Source organism: Coturnix japonica, chromosome 2 (genome assembly GCF_001577835.2).
Source record: "Coturnix japonica isolate 7356 chromosome 2, Coturnix japonica 2.1, whole genome shotgun sequence".
Taxonomy (NCBI): Eukaryota; Metazoa; Chordata; class Aves; order Galliformes; family Phasianidae; genus Coturnix; species Coturnix japonica.
In genome coordinates, this window is record NC_029517.1 from 7,941,492 (window position 1) to 7,963,581 (window position 22,090).

Sequence of the window (22,090 nt, forward strand, 5' to 3'; positions counted from 1 at the left end):
CTGCTCCCAGGAGAAACGGCAAAAAAGGTCACTCCAAGAAATTCAAACAATTTTCCTGCTGGAAGGGCACGATTTTAATTACAGATACTATTAATTAGAGCTGTCACTAAGAAGATTGTCCTGTTAATTATCACAAATTCAGTTTCAAGTGTGATTTTGGAACCTGGAGGGCTTTCTTCAGAAAAGTAAAATAAAATCAAGAATTTGTGCATTCATGTTTAATGAAAAAAAAGGGGGAAAGGGAACTACCTATGCCTTCTGTGGCTGTGGCTTGAATAAATCAACAGCAAACTCCCTACTGAAAACAAACATGTTTAAAGCCATGATCTCTCCGGCCAACTAAACTCAGAGGACGAGTTGCTGGTTGGGCCACACATTGTCCTGGAGGTTTCTCCATTCTTTCATTGGCAAAATAAAAAAGCACTGGAATTGCTTTTGCTCTCGCTCCCTCTCGCTTTAGAATTCATTACATGTAAAGACCTAAAGGAGGTCTGAGGATTTTCTCTTTACAGAAAGGATTGCATTCAAACTGAAAAGCAAAACCGCTTCTGAAGATACCGATTGTTAAAGAAACATCTGCATTTATCACTCATCACTATCACCTCCCCAGCTTGGGGACAAGCACTGCACATTCTCCTCTCTGACACAGAAGCAGCACAGACAGACCCAAACTTCCCGAGTTTATTCCTGGCTGCCAATCTGAAGCCTCACAATACCGAAAGGCCATCACGCCTGATGCAAAGCAGGAAGGTAAAACAGAACTTGACAGAAGAAGAACCAGGAGGAGGACCCTATCGGTGTGCAGCACACACGGATACTACAGCAACAATATCTACACATTCTTTTTCCCAGCCAAACTCCAATTATTTGGGGCTAAAACGCAAGAGCTGCCTGGTGTGTGACCAAAACACAAGCAAAGCAGTCACCAAGAACACCCCAATAATCAGTCTCGGGAGCTCGGGAGCTAAAACAAACTCCAGCAAGATGCAGCCTCTCTCCACCCGGCACTTGAAACTGAAAGAGAAACCCCGGTGGTTTGTGATGTGTTCCAGCAAATCTGAGCGCAGCACTCCCGCCTTCCTGGGCACACATCTGCCACCATTGTTCTCCTCGAAACAGCCCCCATTCACCTCCCCATCTATCAGCATTACATTTCATTTTATCTGAATAATGGCAGAAGGTGGCAACAGATCGGGTCAAAGGCTCTTTTCATATCAGACCCCGAAGAAGTCGATTACTCAAAAAGAGAGACATCTTCAGATAACCGTGCAAACCATTCCTCAGAAACGCTAAAGATTTTCCATTATTAATAGCAACAGGGGTGACAGATTATGGATATTAATGTTATTTTTCAGAGAATTTCAACAGCGAGGGGCTTTCTTTTCCTTCTTTTAATGTTTCTAATTGGACACAAATTTACAGCAAGAGCCACGACGACTGCCCAACAGTAAGGGAACACTCAACGAGAGATAGGAGGGGGGAAGCGCTGAAAACAAACGGAGCTGAACAGGGCTGGGGAGGAGGAGAAGGAGGAAGGCTGGTGCTTACCTGATAAGCAGCGGTAGCGTCGGATCCGGCGTCAGCCCCCAGGGCCGAGAGCTTCTCCTTGAGCCGGTGGTGGGCGCGGTGCCGGAGGCAGTAGACGACCCCCGAAGCTGCCAGGACCCCGGCGATGCAGGCGAGGGAGAGGAGGGTGAGGAGGAGAAATTTGGCCGACTCTGCCTCTTCCCCGCGCTGCGGGAGCGGCGGGACGTGGCTTTTCTGCAGGGGAGGAGAGAGAGGCAGCGCCTGAGTGCGCGGAGCGGAGCGGTGCGGGGGCCCCGTCGGGGGAAGCCCCCGGCAGCGCCGACTTGCAGCGGGGCCGGAGCCCAACGGCAGGCAGGGACAGCGCTGCCACCCCCCCGCTCCGTCCCGTCCCGTCCCCTCCCCTCCTCTCCCTTCCCCGCCCGTCCCCTCCCCTCCCGGCTTTCCGCTCCCGAAAGGCGGAGGCGGGCGCTGGGTGCGCGCAGCGCCGGGTCCCCCCTCCCTCCCCAGCCATACGGAACAGCGAGGGAAAATCCGTTTGGTTTTTTTCCTTAGCGTGAAAAATAAAACACGAAACAACAGAAAAAGAAGAAGAAGAAGTAGGTGGCTGTTCTTCCTTTTGTCTGTTACAGAAGAAAAAAGATTATATCTATAAAAAAAGAGCCGGATAGTTCCAAACTCCTCCAGATGACTATTATTTTCGCAGTAATAGGAGAGAATCCTTCTCGTGCATTTCACTTGTCTCCATGTGCTAAAAAGTTGTACAATAATTTCCCCTCATTAACTTCATTATAAGCTATATTAGCAACAATTAAAAACGCAACATGAAAATGAAAAGACCAGGCGCGCAAATTGCAGCAGGACTCATTTGGCCCGCGTTCCCCCTTTCACAATTACCAGGGAAATGAATTGAAAAGCACGCCCCTGCCTCAGCCCTGGTTGCTACAAGATGAGAACAATTAGCAAACTCCTTTCCACCACCTAATTTCGCGTGGTAACAAAATGGATTTTTCCCCATGAATGCCTAGCCGGCCTATTCATTATCTCTCCTCTATTAGTAATTTTCTGCTCCGTATTCAGCTAGCCAGCTCTTAATTTCCTCCTGTCTTGCAGTGTACACAGTGGCTCTTATGTCAGGCCCGGTCCATTTTTATCTTGTAATCATAAAGGCCACCAAAGCAATTATCGCTGGTCTTGACTGTAAAAGCTTGTCATTAATTAGCCTCCTTGCCTTCAGTGCTGCGGATTAGCCGGGGCTGAGGCTGAGTTAATGGAAATGCGGCTTCAAGGAGCCTCCCGGATTTTCTCTTCTGGACGCTGGGAGCGGAGGATGCTCGGCCGGCTCTGGGAAGCCCCGGGGGCGGGCGCGGACCCCACTCGGCCCGGCCCGGCTCAGCCCGGCTCCGCTCGCACCGCCCCCCGGCCCCTCCTCCCAATCCCACCAGCCACCAGGGGGACGGGGCCGCTCCCCCCTCCCCGTGGGGCTCCAGGGGCGCCTCCCCTCGCCCCCCATCCCGGGCCACCTGCCCCGGCCGCAGAGGGCTCGCAAACCGAGCCGGGAGGGGGCAAACCCGACGGCATCCCCCCGGGGCCCGGGGAGGCGCGGCGCTGCCGCGCTCTGCTATTAGCATTTCAGTGAAAGGGACGCCGTCCCCTCGGGGCCAGGGGTCGCGATCTGCATCTCAATAGGCGGCCCCCGCTAAAGGGCCGCCGCCCCCTCCCCGACGGCTGCGCCCCGGGACGTTAATCCGCCTCTCCGCTCCGCTCGGCCCCCCGATAGCGAGGCACAGAGGAGCCCCCCCGAACCCAGCTCGGGCCCCCCGCGGTGCCTGGGGCCACCCAGCCCCCTTCCCCCTCCCGCTCCCCCTCCAGCCCCGAAGGCGCGTCCCCGCCGCGTAGCCCCGGCTCTCCCACCCCAGAGCTCACGGTTCTCCCCTTTCTCCGGTTTTAGCACCGCAGTTTTAAATGCTTTTTTTCCCTTCGCCTTTCGCCGTGTGAAAGAGCCACGCAAACGCCAGGGGGAAAGGGCTGCGCGAGGGAAACAATGAAAATGACGGGAGCAAAGTGCTGTCAAGCGCCCTGAGTAAACACGGGGGAGAGAAGGAGCGTGCTTTCTCCTCGACTCCCGTAGTTATAGTGACGGGAGCGCCGCTTCCAACTTCTCGCAGCGCCGGGCTCGAGTGACGGCCGTGCCCGGAACAAAGCGGCGTGGGCAGAGATTCGCTTCTCGTACCGGGAAACGCGGGGAAACTGCCGGGTCTTGGAGTGCGAGCTGGGGAGTTTAGGGTTAGGATGCCTTGTCGGCACCACGTCGGGGAGCGTTTTCCATGGGAAGCTATGGAGCCGCTTCCCTGGGTGCTGGGCATCAGACGGCCAAAGGCTTATAGAAATCCAGATCAAAACAAAACAAAACACAACACACGTCTTCCCAGGGAAGCAGCCAGGAATGACAAGGAGAGAAGAGGCGTTGGGGCAGCGGCAGCCGCACCTCTGCCCCATCACGTCGGGAGAAGTCAGCCCATCTCCCGGCCGCCGTCCCCTCTCCCCTCTCTACCGCCGGGGTCGGTGCGGAGGAGCAGCCCGGGGGTCGGGAGCCGCCGGCGGCTGCGGGGCCCCGCGTACACCTCTGCCGTCGATGAGCGCGGGGCTGGGGCTACAATGAGGCCCGGCCCCGGGACGCGTCCCGACAGGAGAACCTCAGGTCCCCGGTGCTCCCAGCGCAAACCCACAGACCCGCTGCCCTTCAAGCACATCAACCGTCAAACGGGTAAAAATGAATCCAGCGATCTCGTTCCGAGCTCCCTCCTTCCGTCCCTCCTCTCCCTCCCAGTCAGGAGCTGAGATTTCCCCTCGACCAAACCTCTCATTCTTCTTTCCCCGCAATAAGGCCTCAGCCTGAAACGGAGCCCAGGGTTAATTAGAGGCGTCCTGTCAGACTTGACTCGAAATTGAAAGAAAAATGTTTAAATATTTATGAATTTGACATTTACAGTCGGATGTCTTTTAAGGCACAACACCTCTCCCTGTGCTCTCTCCGGCTGCCACGGTGTGCGCCTGGGGTGGAAGGGGAACAATAGCTGTTGCATAACAAGAAAAACAAATCACCTTTCCTTCCCCTAAGGCTCAACAAATAAATAGACCACATAAATTACACATAATTAAATATTAAACTCAGCTACATGTAACTATGCATTTTTTAAACTTTATAGAGCTGAATATATTGACATCCCCCTGAATGATTTCCTTTTCGGAAACACGTGTAGTATGAGTCCCAATGAAGGCAAAACCACTGATCCTCAACAGACGGCTTAGGAAATAACTCAAAATACTCAGGCTTTGGTCTTTGCTTGCTTTGCAATGGCCCAATCCATGCTAAATTCCAGATGACAAAGCTTTGCCCTATCCCAGAGCATCACAACGACCAACCACTTCCACTCTTCCATTCTGTGACTCTACACTCACCAGTGCTTGCTGGAGCTACACCGCTTCCATAAAGGTTGCCCTGCTGTCATCATGATTATTTTAAGAGGGAAAAAATGCATGGGATCTGATCTCACATTGGCTTTCCCAGTCCCTTGGCAGAGCACATCTACACACAGCCCAAAGTGAAGCAGTCAATAGCGGAGCGTAATGCCGGAGTCACAAATCACCGCTCGAATCAAAGTGCCGCGTCCCGTTCCGCGGCGTCATCCCATGATTCAGCACAAACAAATCCCAGGCAAATGGCAGTAAATATTTAATGGAGGCTTTCATGTAAGTAAGTTCTCACACCTATGTTGGAAGAAGAATAGGGGAAAGCCTTTGTGACAGCAGAGAGGGCTCCGTGCAGGGGTGTGAGCGCTCACCTTTCAGGTGCCCCAGCAGAATTAACTCCGTTATTGCCCCTAGGACACAGGGCCTGATTCTGCTCCAGACTGAAGCAGAACTCTCACTGAACTTGAGGTTTGAGGTCCACTTTATCAGTGTAAGGAGGTATTTCTGACAACGCTCAGCTGCTGCACCCAGCCATCCCTCCACGTTGTAAAAGCAAAACCACTGTGATTCATTTAGGAACAAGCTCACTCTGCATTTTTGTTTTGCAGTTTGTGCATGCCTTGATTATGACTTTGCTATCAGGTAGATATGTTTCTAAGCAATAATAATAACAATAATAATAGCAGATTTCTTCGTAAATGTGGCCAAAAGGAGCAGCTTGAGAATATGATTTGTTTCAAAATATCAGAACGTTAAAAAACTCAAGAGGTGCTATTTTTAATTTGGAATTCACTATAGAATCTAATAAATGAGAGAAGTGAGGCGGAAATAATCATGTATTAATTCTGTGCATTACAAAATCTTTTCAGAAGCTATTATCAGAGCAAGAGGCATTGTGGTTTGGATTCAGGGTGGGAGAAATCCTTTGTGCAACTGAAAGCTATTGTTCCTCTGTGCAGATGAAATTGTACTTGCAAATCTGCCATTCAAGGAGCGAAAAGAGTGCCTGGGCAGAAGAAAAGAATTCTACAAGAAAATCGTTCCTCTTAGAAATGAACTTCAAGAAAATAAGTTCTAGCTCACCAGCTTCTCTTGTTTTTCTAAAAGGACCCTTTGCAAATAGGCTCGGTGCTAGAAGGGAACGTGTGTTATTTCCTTGATAGATAGATGAAACATGAAGAAAGGGACGGGTGGGGGTCTGTGTGGCTGCATATACTATATGTACTCATATATATATATATATATATATACACATACACACACACACACACACACACACACATATGTCTGCTTGTTTAAATGAATCTAAACTTAAATCCACTTCTAGTGAATTCCTGCTGCAGGGTGATTGGAAATAGAGGATGAGATACTCTATGCTCTTTAACTTTGATAGGTCACCAGAAACCCAGAGGCGCACTCAGCATCAGGACAAACCTGGCTACCTCACTCTGTCCCTAGAAAACCTACAGATACCTTTGTAAGAAGGTAGAAAACCTACCTTCCTTTGTAAAATAAGAAAGCAAAACAAAGGGAAATCAGCAGCTCCCTCTGTTTGGTGTCTGCCCCTCCTCACCCAGGTGGGTCGGTGGGGCACAGGGATGCTCACAACATGGCCTTTGGTTCAGCACTGTACTGCCAAGCTGCATGGCCCAGGGTACTTGTTGGTGCTTTAAGGGGATATCTGTAGAGTGAGGAAGAGGTGTGTAGGGCTGCTTGGCCTCCCTCCTTACACCCCACCCTTGCCGGGCTTGCCTGATGCCAGGATGGCTTTCAGCAGATGTCAGTTCATCACCTGAAATGAGGTCAACGTAATGCTTTCACTCGAGAGGGTGAAATCGGAGGGGAAGGTGCTTTTGGCTTCTTCTAGGGGTCGGGAAGATTAGACAAATCGACGGGCACAATGGGCAGATGGATTTCTGGGAACTGCAGCTTATTCAAATCACTGAGAAAGGTCACTGCGAGAGCCACAGATCTATTCATCGGTGGGGGCACAATGATCTTTCCGCAACCTTCAACACCACAAAGCACTCTGGAGCGTCTCTATACCTTTTAGTAGGATTAATGCCGCAAACAATGACTGAATACAATCAAGAATTCAGCGAGTTCAAAGATCCCTTGATCAATGGTAGATATTTTCCTCCTAAAGGCAAACAGAAGTGAAGTTTCTGGTTAGAGTTACGAGAAACGATGGTAGGCATTGTCCTGAGTCCCACTATGAGGCGATGCTGAGATGCCCAGAGGTCTGAGAACCCCGAAGAAGTTTGTGGTGTAAGGTTGCAAAAGAGGAAATGTATCGTAAACGTCAAGGTTTTCTCGAGGCTCTGAGTATTAGTTAAAGCGCAGCACGAAAAGCCTACAGCATCAGCTGAGATGTGCAGGTGGGAAACAGGACAGTCACATCCACGCCTGCGGAGGAAGAAGGCAAAGCCGGAGGTGTGGAGAGGAGACGCCGGGGTGAAGAAACTTCCATTCCCAGCTCCGAAGAGCGATGCAGGGAAAGCAGCAGAACGTGAGCACCGGGACGCCCATTTCCTCCTTAGCCCGGGCTTTGTCAGCCGGAGCAAAACGCGTAAGCAGAGGGACAGAGGAGGTCCAAGCCACAAAATCGAGCCAAGAGTTCGGCCAGCGACAGCTGAGCTCGGTCAAATATCTCCGGCAAAGAGCAACGCGAGCCGCTGCGCCAGCGCCGACCTAACGAGGATGCCGAAGGCAAATCGCTCAGAGATGAGCTAAAAGCGCCCTCCGAGCGGCTCTCGGAGCGCAGCCGGAGCCCCGCAGCGGAGCCGGCCGCCCCGTCCCAACGCCGGGCCCCGCCAGTCGCCCCCACTACCCCCGTGAGCCGAGCGGGCTCCGACGGGGCGGGCACGCAGCGGCCCCGCTCGCTCCTCGCCGCCATCCCCGCTCCCGGCGCGGCTCCCACCGCCCGCAGACCCCGCTCCGCGCTCCCCCCGCTCCGCGTTTACCTGCTGCCATGGCGCTGCCGCCGGCGGGCCGCCACCGGCTCCTCCCTCGGAGGGCTCGGCGCACCTCGGAGGGCTCCGGCCGTCCTCCCCCGCTGCCCCCTCTCCTCCCCTCCTCCTCCGCGCAGACAAAGGCGGCGGAGGCCTCCACGAGCGCTCAGCGCAGCTCCGAGCGCTCCGGGGGAAGCGGGCGGCCCCGAGCGGCCCCGCGGGGCGCGGGCGCGGGCGGAGGATGCCGGCGCGCCCCGACGCTGCCCTCCTTATATCGGGCCGCTCGCAGCCCCTGCCGGCTGCCGCACATGGCCCATCCACCGGTTGCTATAGAGATGCCTCCCCTCCACATGTTGCTGGCAGCAATTGGCTAAGGAGGTCTGGGCTGTTCAGAAACCCTTCGCCGGTGTGAGGCGATGAATGGACACCGCCTGTGTCACTCATTTGGAAAAGCTGTTTGGGGTTTCTGTCGTGGATGTGGGCTTATTTTTTATTTTATTATTATTTTTTAACGTGTTCTCCCCTCCCGTCATTTTTTTTTTTTTTTTTTTTTTTTGGTGCCATTCTCTCAAGATGGAAGCGGCGGGGGCAGAACAATGACGGAGGAGCCAAAATAATAATAATCATAAAAATAAAATCATCAAATCAGGACAGCGCAGCAAACCTAAAGAGCATGAGAGCATTTGCATGACAATACGGGAAAGAACCCCGCATCCTCCTGAAAGGACTTTTCTGCGTTAACAAAATAAAATGAAAACAGCCCAGGGTCGAACACAAGAGGTCCAAACTTTCCTCCACCCGCCCCCGTTCCCGATACCGCACGAAGCGGGAAGGGCGCGGGGAGCTGCGGGGCCTCTCCCGCAGAACGAAGCGGCCCCTGCAGGTGACAGGTCCCACGAAGCCCCCTCCTGCTTTCCCATTGTTTCCCCTTGCCACGACAGCTGGAGGCGGCAGGCAGGGACCGGGGGAGGGATCCTCTTCCCTTTCCCTGATCGCCTCCCCTCGGGGAAAACCCGGCTGAGTCAGGAGAGCCCCAAATTCCCGGGTGCAAGAAGGCTGCCAGGCCGGGTTGCCCATTCCAGCAGCCCCGGTAGCCGTCGGGGCCCGACCCGCTGCGGCCGCTGCGGACTGTGCCTTCCCGGCAGGGCTTGGGCTCTTCACAGCCTTTCCTGTGACACTGCAGCAACCCTTGGGGCAGCTTTCCCTTTCCTCTTCCCTATCCCTTGTTCCCCCTTTTTCCTTTTCCTCTTTGATTCTTTTATATATTTTTTTACAACGATCACTCACAATGCTTATTCCTGAGCCCCTCCACAGGGCCTGCCCATGGAGCCAAGGAAAGGTGAAGGCAGCCCATGACCCCGAAGCATTACTCCTGCCCCAGCACAACCCCACTGAAGCCTACAGGGAAGTGCCAACAGCGTTGTTCTACTACTTCCAGAAAGAAGAGAGCTGTCACATCACACTCCCATCCAATCGCCCTTCCCATCTCAGGTTTAGGAAGATGTTGGCAGAACACAAGTTCTGACCTTAATATTTTTGGGGGAGAACAAGCGCTCCTCATGTTCCTCCCCAGCTCCTACTCACAGAAACCCCCTCAGCATCCAACACTATTCAATCAGCACCATTTTTAGTGCATGGCCTCAGTGACTGCCCTGCTGCATGCTCCTTCCACCAGCATCCTGCCCCCACAGCACGCACAGTTTGCTCACTAACATGTATTACTCAGGTTGGAAGATAAATGAACCCGCCAGGAGATCTCATTAGGACACGTGTGTTTGCATATTGATCCTCCCAATGAAGTGTCTCAAATGGATACCTACTTCCATTCCCTTTGGTGTTTATATCTCTCACTTATAAATATTGTAATTATCATTTGCTGGGTGAATGTTGCATCTTCCTAGGGCTGCTGGGAGATAAACTAGTGGAGCAGGACTTTGGCCAAAAGGGCCAAGAGACAGCATGATACCACTTCAAATACACATTTCGTTGTTACACAACAGTGACATTTTGAGGATTTTAGAGTGAAATTTGAAGCTCTCATTTTTTTTTTTACATCATTTTCATGACTGTTAACACTTGCTAAATACAACACTTGAAAAGACTTCAGCGTCAAACCACAGAGGAGGCATTATTTTAACGGATTAGTTAATGTTCTGTTCACTAAGTGCAAGATGTGCTGCAAGCTGAAATAAATGATGCTGAATAGTTTACTGGTTTAAAACTTGTACAGCTTTTTTGAAGCCCTCATTGTACTGCTGCTCTCAGCCCTCATTTGAGTCAACTAACTAGTGCTTGGTAAACTCATTTTCAGTTGAATAACTTACATGTATGCCATCTAAACATGTCTTTTCCCCCCCAACCCAATATGATTTAATGCATTTGTAAACAGGAAAACAACACAAAACCGATCAGCAGCATTTCAATAGAGGATTTCTAGAAAGTTTTGTGCCTTTTTCCTGGAAAATATTGGTAAGTAAAAATGACTTTGAGGCATTTCCACTATTTTCAGCGCACATAAAATACTGGGATTTGGGGGGGTTCACAGCAACATTCACTCAAAATAAAGAGCTGCATTTGAACTACGCCTAAGCAGAAAGATCCTGCTGTGGATCTTACAATTGAAATGAATTTGGGAACATAATTCCAGTTTTCACAGTCTGACAGGCAGCAATGCTCCACGTTTGCTTGGATTCCCCATAAAAATCTCTTCTTCATGTCCAGATGCCAAGAAGTCTTCTGACCTTCTGCCCTTGGTTTCTGACTGATGCCATATTGGGAATCTGCCCGTAACATTTTAAGTTCAGTTACTTCTACAAATGCCTCCACAGCGTACAGCACAACTTAGATTTTCATTCTTTTAAGGGATGTATAATTAAGATAAAAGCCATTTAATCTCATCTGTTCTTTTGCTGCCATCTTGTTGAAAAGTTTTACCTAACTTACTCTGGAGCCTGGCTAGTTACAGTCCAGCCCAAGAATGTTACACAGTATTTCCCATAGATTTTCTGCACATGTATCTTAACATCAGAGTTAAATTTCCTTCACTCCTATAAAAAAGAAGAACTCTTTCCCAAATACTCACTTTCTGAATGTGGAACACAAACATGGACTTAGAAGAATGTAAACTACTGAGCTTCACTAAGTTGTCTGTCTTACCTTTTTGTGTTCATCTCTGAAGATCAACAGCAGCCACTTCCCACTTACAGGCAAATTCTAGAGCCCTCAACTTTATTAAGAAAATGATTTCATTCTGGCTAAGATTTGAGTCTAATTAAAGCCTTACATTTTTAAACCAATCAACTAAATTTGAGCTGCATACTATTCTTCAGAGAAAGCTTAAAATATTAATTAAGAGTGCATTTTTCATTTAATTACATTAATGCCATTTCAATAAATAAAATAGTTTTATGCTTCATCAAACCAAACAAACTTGAATGCAGATTTTCCTATTGATTCTTTCTCTGTTCTCATTGGTCCCTATGAACGTCTGTTTTGAATTGGGAAAAAGGTGGAGGAGGTTTGGAGGTTCCCATCAGTGAAATCAGTTCCAGCTCTCCAGGAAGGTGAGATCAGTCCTCCAGGAGGGTGATAGAACCTGCCCATAGCGTTGCTCTGATAAGGCATGACCTGTAAAGACCATCAGGGATTTAAGAAATGGATACATATATGGGCATTTGTAGGCAAACTAAGGTTTTCTTTTCATAGACTCATAGACTGATAGAATGGCCTGGGCTGAAAAGGACCACAGTGATCACCTGGTTTCAACCCCCCTGCTATGTGGAGGTATCAGACCAGGATGCCCAGAGCCACATCCAGGCTGGCCTTGAATACCTGCAGGAATGGGGCATCCACAACTCCTGTTATACTTTTCCAAATAAATTAAAACAAATAAATTAGATCCCTCTGTCCTCCTGTCTGAGATGCTTAGTTATCCACAAACTATCACCAAACGGGTAGATAACTGAGTTTTAGTATTCAATCTAATTAAGGCAGGCGTGGTTTAGATGTGCAGGTGAACCTCTTCCTAGAGATAAACTGATGGAGGCAGTCTTGTTAGTAGCTACGTGACCAAAAAATAGTGTCATTCTCCCCTTTTCAGTACTAATTCTGTCCTTCAAATATTTGAGTGGCAGCTGAAAGAAAACTAAATATTGGAGAAAAAGTTTCAGAATAGCCAGGGAGTGGCAGCAGGTGTTTGTGAACACGTCCTTCAGCTGTTGCAGAGCACTCTGAGCCCCCTTGTCACTCAGGGCCCACCAACCTCAACCTGAGAAATTCTTTATAAATCAACACAGCTAGCGGGAATAACAACTGGAACACAACAGTAAATGTTTTCAGGGTCAGCCTTCGTATAAATCAATATTTCATAAAAATGCATGCAATACTGAAGCCTTAATTGCATTGTAATTAGGTTTACATCCAGAGAATATAAAAATATTAATTTGAGTTTTAGCATGAGAGATTAAACACTGTTATTATGAAAGCCTGATTAAGAAGCCCCTATAAAAGCGCCAACTCAAAACCTGTTTAGTGGTAAAACATGATGAGAAATGCGGGATTCTCTACCAGGATCTTGTTATAACCAAATGTGGCAGTCGCTGCAATGCTGAACTTATTTTACACATTGCCACAGTACACGCCAAGAATTGAGAGAGCTGTTAGGTATCAGTTTACTGTAACATAAGCAGATTAGTTTTGTTAGAGTGTTATTTTAATACTGTAGTGAAAAGGTTATTTATTCCCTCTTTCCTGCAAGGAAAACAAACTAGTGCTGTTTACACGTGAAAAAGAATTTTTGGAACAGTAGCCAATGCTGCAAATCCAAATGAGATCTGAAATCAAGATGCTTTTTTTCTGCATTTGACACAAGTATTGCTCTTTTTATTCTTCTAAGCCTTAGGACAAGCACAGATTACGTTAGAAATTTGTTATTCATTATACTGATGGTATAATCACCTCCAACCTACCTGAACCTGACATTAGAACATATATTAGTTTTAAATTGTTTGCATTACAAATTTGAAATAAGGAAATGCTTTTCCAAATAAAGTCCTAAAGTAGATGGGTTTCAAAGTTCTTACATGATTCACAGACTTCAGTTGGGTTTCTTCTTCCACAAACATTCTGACTACAGAAAAAGACTGTCTTTGTGGAAAGCACAGCAATGCCTCCTAGAAAACACATTCAGGTGGCTTTTTGGTTGTTATATGATGTTATTTTAACAACTGTCAGAGCACTGTTAGACCAAATCAAAGCACCAGTAGGTATCCACTGTATTTAGGATTTCTGGCTGGTGCTGCTTTGGGATCCCTGATCAGGGACTTCTGCTTTCAGACATGACACAGATAGAAATGGTGGAAGTCATACTAGTTCTGAAGCTGTTTAACTCGTGATTTGTCAAAGGTGCCAGAAACCTGGTAAAATCTATTAATAATTTCACTCCATCTAACAATTATCCCCCCTCGCCAGTTCCATAGTTTAGAAGACAATCTTTCCAGTGTTTTCTCTCTTTTCTCCTCTTAGTGAAGTAAATGAGAAGAATGCTCCCTGATTTCAATTGGTGTGTAGGTAGGCCCTTGGTCAGTGCAATATGCAGGCATGTGCTAGGCACTGTTTTTAATGTAACCAGCTTCCTGAAAGTACAATAACCTGACAAAAAGAGAAAGATCCTGAACCATGTAGGAAGAGAGGCAGACTGGATTACTTTCAGAAAAACTCTTTTCCTCTCTTAGTCACAGGCACTGAAGAGCACTGATAAATTTTTGCCTTTTCTGGCTATAGAAATGGAAAAATGACTACATCAGTTCATGTAACTAGCTATAAAACCTAGATAATTAATCATGTGTGGCAGCATGCTAAAAGAAGTATATCACAAAATCATTTTAAAGATATGTGCATTAAATGTGCGCCTTCAGATTACACAGGGAGTCATAAAAATGGTTAACAAAGTACTTATCCTATGGTTTGCATTTTGCATGTAATGAGGCATGCACATACACATTCATTAGATTTTTTTCAATTAATTTCAAAACAAAGCTCCATAGATCTAAAATTCTACAAAGAGTAATAATAAAGTGCAGAGTTGCAGCTTTACTAACAGATGTGCGTCCGCACACCCTAAACACAGGTATGCTCACCAGGCTTTCATCTACACTTGATCACACAGTGTTTGAAGTGATCATCACTGAAGACTCATTGTTTTAAATGGAAGACTTGTACAACCAAGGAATGGCTTGGATTGGAAGAGACCGCTAAGATCATCCCATTCCAGCCCCCCTGCTGTGGGCAGGGCTGCCCTCCTTTAGATCAGAGCTGCCCAGGACCCTGTCCAACTCAGATGGAAGAAGAGTAGCAAGGCTGATTAAACAAACAGGAGCTTTCACCCTTAAGCAGTGGTTTTAAAAGGAGCACTGAGGGCTATATCCACACGCTTACCAGTGGGTTCCCATATCTTCATCAGAATTTTCAGAAGGGCAAATAACACAGGAGCCCTGTGAGAGCTTGGTGAGACAGACACTGACAGTGCAAAGCTAATTGCAGTAGGAACATTAGAGCTTCTAAAAAGATCTTCTGTTTATCACTTTCCTGCACAATATCTGCCCTAATAGATAAGGCATATATATACAACAATAATTGGAGGAATTAAAGGCTGAGCATGAACTTACTTTTTAAGCTTAATATTTGAAATTGGATCAGCTGTAGTCTTCCTATTTACTACTAGAAGGCTGTATGACAGGAATATAATAATTTTTCTCATTTATGTACTTGGTGTCTGTTTGTAGCTGGGTGGTTGATGGAACTCCAGCTGACTTCAGTGGGAACTCCATGCATGGGGTGATGGATTTCTCAGGCTTTTGAAAAGAAAAGATCTTGCCTCCTCCGTGCTACCCATTCTATACACAGTATCTTTGTTCAAAAAGCTTTCCAACAAATTTCAAATATTCCTCTTAAATCAATATCAAATTCTAAATTGTCAATAATACTAATGATACAACCCTTTCAAATACACAGCTTAGGAAAATTTAAGAGTTCTTGCACAAGCTACGTATGGAATTTAGTTTTCCATTATGAATTATAAATTCTCAAACTCCTAATTTTTATGTATTGCATTTCTGTATGAATTCAAGGAAATTAATGAGAAAGAGCACTTATGGAAAATCTTGCTCTGGCAGTCCTTCCAGCCTCCTTGATCCCATCCTTGTGCTCCTGAAAACACTGTGGGGGTCTTAGAATGGACTTCAAGCACACCCAGGAGAAAGCTGCATGTTTGGTGCTTGGATCAGCCATTTTATGCATGAAAGTACAACTCTCAATTAAATAGCTCAAAGCCAGGATATGTGGGCCCCAACTGAAGCTCAGACCTTCTCATACTACCTAGCATTGCTTATGGGACAAAAGCACACTAAATCATAGATAGAATCATATAATGGGATCACAGAATGGCTTGGGTTGAAAGGGACCTCAAGGTTCATCAAGTTCCAACTCCTCTCCCAAAGACAGGGTTGCAAACTTCTAGATCAAGTACTAGATCAGACTACCCAGGACCCCATCCAATCTGGCCTTAAACATCTCAGTGATCACAGTGAAAAAAAAATTAAGAAGAGAGAGAGAAAAAAAAAGAGAGATTATATCTTAATATTGAATTTTTTTTATTTTTTTTTTTTTAATTACAACCATATGATTAATATAATTAATGGAGACATTCTGCAATTCAGCCATTTGAGTAAATGGAGAAGATGCAGCAGAGAAAGGCACATAGAAGGGCAATGTTTAAAGTCTTCATTATCCTAAGTTATTCTCTTTAGGTCACTATGTTTAATCATTTTTTTTTCCCCTTTAACTAACAGAAGTCTTGAGACTGACTAATCTGCCTTCTATTAATATTTGACCCTGCATTGCTGGGAACTGCTTTGTATACCCACGTTCTTATTGTAACCCCACTAACCATGCTCCCTGTTGTACGCTTGTGTCTTCCACCCAGTTTTCTTGCTTCCCAACACCCAAATAAATCCAAGAAACAGAGAAAGCCCTTTAGATCCCCATTTGAGGGCTTAAGTAAGAAGCAACCAGTCTCTTGGCATCCTGCATATTCAAAAGAGTGCATAGCAAATATACAGTTTCTTCTCATTTACATTCAATATAGTAATTACTCTACTGTTGATCACAATTAAAAAACAACTGAAACAAAAATAATCTCTTTAGAAAAGTTACCATAGAAACAACACAAGAGAATTCCCTTTAAAAATGTCAAGATTTCCCTCACATTTAAATATGGGTTCTCAGGAATTACTCATGCATCATTAAAAACTGCAGTGAGTCATTACCTTAAAAATAAATACATAAATACACACTCGCTCAGAGATGGAGGTGTTTTTTTTTGTTTTTTGTTTTGTTTTTGCCTCAACAAATATGTATTATAACACGACCTAACTTTTGATTTTATCTCGTTCCATTGTACATCCCTAGAGAAAAGCTAAACGCTGACATCCCTCATTCAAACACCTGTTTGAGGAAGGGAAGGGCAAAAATCAAGAGTGACAAAACACACAGAACATGAGAAGCACCAGCAAAAGCTACTCAGAGAGGAAGAATAATTTTGGATACAAATGTACACCGCAGTTGACAAGTTGAATGGAAAGAAAAATGTCTGAAATGAGACACTGCATAACCCACATATAGGGAGAATTTTAATGTTGCATCTTAAAATAAGAAATTTTCAAACTGAGAAATTTCTTAATTTAAAGTAACTGAGGCTGCAGTAATTCATTTTCTGTGCTGTATCAGTTCATTTCCATTTCTTTGTGCCAATCTGTAGCATAACATCAATCTCATATATTTTCCTTCTCCATTCTTTGGATGCCCCCTCTGTCCTTTGCCTCACTGGCAAAACCTCACAAATTTTGGTGGAGTAGAAGGAGGTCCATCTGCATAAGGCAATTTGATCATATGGAAGCAGAGGAAAATATGCCAGTCAGAGTGGAAGGTGCTCCAGGTAATAACAATGCAAATTTGGAGAAAATTCAGAACTGGTCACAAAGAAAGCTGATAGTTTATTCATAAACTCTTGCATATGTAGAGAAGATAATAACATAAAGGTATTGTGCCTTTCCTTTGCATTACTGGCTCTGCTGTAGATAAATAGCATGGCTGAATGGAACCAGATTAATGATAATAAAGACAGTTTTCCTATTTTCTTTGTAGTAGAGAAAACCTGAAAATAAGGAAAAACAACAAAACTTGATGTAAGTTTTGTTCTGTGGGATCTTATAGACGTGTTTTATTTCTTTCACTTTCTTGATGCAAGGAGTCTTAGAAATTCAATTCTGAATTTCTAGTTGCAGTTGTCTTCCCATCCTTGCTTAGTCCTACTTCCTCCATTTTTAATTTTTTTCTTCCCCTCCCTCCCGCCCCCCGCTTCCCTCATTTTTTTTACAGTTTAATAAATGCCAAACAAAATTACTTTCCCTCTTTCCAATAGCATTTGAATTTGTCAAGGTGTTGCAAATTTGTCCCATTGTGAAATCTCAAGATATTTTATTAGAATGTTTTGCCTCTTACTAACTTATATAATCACCATACCTTTATAGTCACAATATGCCTCTGGTTCTTGGCTGTCAGAATTGTCTTTTTTTTGCTTCTTCAACTTAAGGACAAGGAAAAAGAAGAATAAATCCAAGACTCCAACACCGATATGATAAAGGGGAATGGCATTAAACTAAAAGGGGGAAATTCAGGCTAGAAGTTAGAAGGAAACTCTTTACTCAGAGGGTGGGGAGTCCCTGGCACTGATGCCCAGAGAAGCTGTGGATTCCCCATCCCTGGAGGTGCTCAAGGCCAAGTTGGATGGAACCCTTGGCAGCCAGACCTGGTGGTGGGCAAGAAGCCCTCATCAGGGGGTTGGAAATGGATGACCTTTAAGGTCCCTTCAAACCCAAGCCATTCTAGGATTCTATGATTTAAACAAATTGGGTGAAGAGATGTGGAATCAGGATAGACAAGAACAAGACCTTGTGCCTGGATATCAAGGTTAGTTGATTAACAAGCTAAAGTCGCCTAATGGTGAGCTCTCTGCTGACTGTATAGATGAGCAATGGGTTACTTGGTGGTGGAATGCAAGATTTGGTAAAGGTAGGTGCCCATTTCTTCAGCACACCTCCTCACCTAGTTTCTTCAGCAGGAGGTATTTACTCTCTCTTTCTTTGGGAGAATTTCTCCACATTCACCTCTTAACAGCTCTATGCTGCTAGATGTACAAAATAAAAAAATAAAAATAATAATTAGAAAAAAAAATGTAAATAGAGACCAACATAAAGGCCCAAGCCTCAGCCCTGAAAATCTGAGGGTTTTTTTCTGATAGATTTGTCATGTAGGAGTAACACAGCCTGACCAAAATCTCTAAGCCACTTCTCTGGTCTTCGCTCTAAAACACAAGTCACCGGAGCTCTCACAGTTTACACTGGGGAAGATCTGTCCTCATCTATTTTCGTTCACATGTATGAATCACACTTCCATACACCACAGCTAGAAATAAAACCATAGTCCACATCAAAGCTTAAAATTATTTAAGGCTTAATTAAGAGAATGATAGAATAGATCTGAAATACATTTTCTGTAAGAAGCAGTCAGTGGGTAAATCACTGTAGACACAAGCTCATGTGTCTGCTGTATACCTCAATCTGGTGTTTTCATGTAGAACAAATTTCCCACTCGTTTTTCCCCCTAGACATAACATAGAGTAGTGTAATAACTATGATTAACATTATATGAAAATTAAACAATTTTGAAATTGCAGGGTTTGGAAACATGACTATCATATGTATGACAAGGAAAAATGATACATCTACAACAGCTTTTCTTGTATGTGGATGACGGTTGGATCTTGGCCCAACCCAATCATGTTGTGATAATCTTGCAGTGTTAAAACAACTGCAGGGCTGCCTCAGGCAGGTCTCTGAGCACCTTCCTGCATGAATGAAGCAGAAAAGCAGCCGCATATTGATTCCTTCTGGCCTCTGTAGAAAGGCCACTCCTTTTGGGTGGGAGCTTCTTTTTTGGAGAGACCCTTTTCATTTGTGATTAGTGTGATGCTGGATGAGTGGTCCTTTGAAAGAGGATGCGTTTCAGAAAGAGGACCAAACTCGCCTTCTGTCTTATCCGTGTTGGATGATCTATGAATCCTGCATGCTCTTTACAAGAGTTCATTTTCATGGAAATGAGCAATGGGATAAGGCCCCAAAGTGCTTCTCATCATATCCACTACAGCTGGCACTTTTTGTCAATGGGACTCCTGGCCGAAATGGGTCTATTTTATAGGAAAGTTCCCTGTTGCACTACACTGCCTGCAGTAAATGCATGGTGGGGCTATGATGCAGCAGGTTATCCAGCTGCCTTGACAGCTTCTTGGTTCTGCATCCCACTTTTCTTACGCTAATGGAGCAGCAGAAGGTACATACTTAGGAACAAGCCACACCTCACTGCACTAATATCAGACCAGCTTCTAATTTCTCTTTGCAGTACCCATTCTGTCTCACCATTAATATCACCTTTGAAAAAATCTCTCCATATCACTTTGGATTTTAAAAGGCAATTCATCTGCCTGAAGGCTAATGAGAAGAAAAGCAAACAAGCAAACAAGCAACAAAGATCATTATTTACTCTTAACGTGTGTTCTTTCTGGGGGCTTCACACTGAATTCTAACCTGTTTCTATAAGGAACAGATTTTAAGGAGAAGATCAAGGATCTGAAACTAAGAAGGTTCCATTGCTTTACACCCCATTACAATAAATGCTGCATGAATAGAACCTAAAGTTAGGTTTTAGTCCTGGTTGTGTAACTGTTATGATATAAGGAAGGGAAGATAAATTCTGAAGAGCGTTAAGTATTAACAATGTACAGTTCTGACTGTAATTTCACTAATGTATTAAAAATATATATAGATATAGATCTGAAAAAAAAACCAAAACCACAACCCAACAAAACAACCTCTACATTTGCCAGAAAGGTGGCCCTCCTGCAATCAAGATCTAGAGAATAAACGTGCTGCAAATTGCTTTCAAGTCACTGAGAAAGGAAATAAATCCAAAGTCCTTTTATGAAGCAGAAGAAATCAGGCAATTGTACCATTTCACAGTTACAGTGTATGGTATAGGGCTACATTTACGAATAATCATTTTCAAGGGTGAACTCCCTGAATGGAGACAGCAGGCTGAGTGATCGCGGCCCTCAGTTGCATGCCAGGGAAACGTGACAGCCTACCTCACCTGCTCCAGTAGTCACTGCTAATTGCAAGGGTGTAGTGCCATGCGGTGTCAGCCCTATTCCTTTCCCCATTCAGTATCAGGCTGAAGTCCCAACTTGTAGGAGCTCACATGTTAGATTTTAAGGTGGCACTGTACATAGGAGACAGCAGATCAAAAAGTAGGCCCATATCACAGGGTCTGTCTCTCCGTTCCTGCACACCCCATGGTACCTGCAGCAGAGAAGCAAAGGATCACCTCCACACTGTCTTCCATGCCTTCGAAAGAAGATCTTGACCTGTACTAGAATTGACTTTTTGTTGCATGTAAAGGCTCATGCATTGGAAAACTGTGTAGGGGTGGAGTGAGGGAGCTTGGACACGGCTGGTAGCCATCATGGACCTCAGCATATCTCTGAAGTGGCCATGTCTGAGCAGCAGAGACCTTCACCGCATCACTCCAGGAGCACTGTGCAGCAATGGGGCAAGTGGGTCAGGTGGGCTTCCTTACAGAGAGACCTTATGGGGATGACACAGACCAGCACAGACATTTCAACCAGCCAAGTTAACAGAAGTTCCTATTCTCTGACAAATGCAGAGATTCAGAGCATATGCTGTGTGTCACCACCCTTGGAGGTTCTCAAGAAACATACAGACATGGCACTCAGACATGGTTTAGTGGGCAATATTGGTGGCAAGTGGATTTCACAATCTTAGAGATCTTCTCCAGTCTTAATGATAGCATGATTTTACGAAAGCAAAGTGGTGGAGTTGGGCTGCCAATTGGTTATAGACACTTTTCAGGCTCCTAAATTCTGAATTTGGCCCCAGTTCTAGGGATATCAGCTGGTGGCATTACATATCTTTCCTTAGATTGTCAGCCCTCACACTCCCAAGAGCAAGGAGAACACATTCGTCATTTACAGAACTTCTGGATTATTTATCATTGAAGTAAATCAAGCTCTCTTATTGTTACATTAATTTAAAATATTAATATGAATCTATTTGTCAGCAAAACTCTAAATGGCTATAAAGTACATGTGGTGCAGCAGATCTTACTTACAGGAGCATCAAATTATACCTTAACATCTCTGTTGAAATTCAGCTATGAACTCCATGACTAAGATGTGATAGTAACACCTCTCCAGCAGCTTGCAGCTTTTCTTTATTAAAAAGAATCCTAGTAGAGTAATTTTTCTTGTTACAGATCACTTCTTACCCCTCACAGTAGAAAATTAGCTCACGCTAATTTCTATAGATGAGACTATTATTATTACTACTTTTGTAGCGATCAGATCTGAACAACATATCCTGTCAGAATGATTTATACATCTCATTTCAATAAGAATAGGACTCAATTTGATTTTAAAGGAAATATAGGATTTTTTAAATTTTTTTTATTTTATTTTTTTTTTGTTTGTTTGTTTCTTTAAACAGCTGAAGTAAAAGTGGCTTATGGAGACCCCTGGAAAAATACAAGATGCAAATTCCTTACATTTATTTCCTTACATTTGCCTGATAAGATTGTCAGCACAACAACAAGAGCTTTATTTTAAAGCCCGGAGGATTATGCTTTTAAACACATATGGTATTTTTTACCACTTTTTTACCACATATGGTATAGTAGGTGTTTAATGGAAGGTGTATTTTAGAACTGCTTCTAGCTGGGATTGTTTGCACAGATTTGGGATCTCACAAGCTGGACCAGTACATCCTCAGTGTGCGTTGGTGTCAGTGTACCTACTCTAGTTGAGGAGCACAACTGAAATCTGCTTTAACATAAAATTTCCAGTGCCACCTTATCAGCCAAATCCCCTATCCCCACATTAAACAATGCATTTTCTGGAAACAACATTCTCCTTTTCAAATTTAAGTTTTGTTTTTTGTTTTGTTTTCTTTTCTTTT

The 22,090-nt window shown here is 45.0% G+C and overlaps 1 protein-coding gene across 5 annotated transcripts in view; it reads right to left on the minus strand.

The window, feature by feature from the left end:
* Positions 1 to 22,090, minus strand: part of PTPRN2 (protein tyrosine phosphatase receptor type N2) — a 621,717-nt gene that overhangs the window by 100,475 nt on the left and 499,152 nt on the right. For all 5 annotated transcript variants that reach the window (XM_032442979.1, XM_032442981.1, XM_032442980.1 and 2 more), the window contains exon 13: positions 1,549 to 1,761. In XM_032442979.1, coding sequence (XP_032298870.1) covers positions 1,549 to 1,761 — 213 coding nt within the window. The remainder of the gene's footprint in view (positions 1 to 1,548; positions 1,762 to 22,090) is intronic.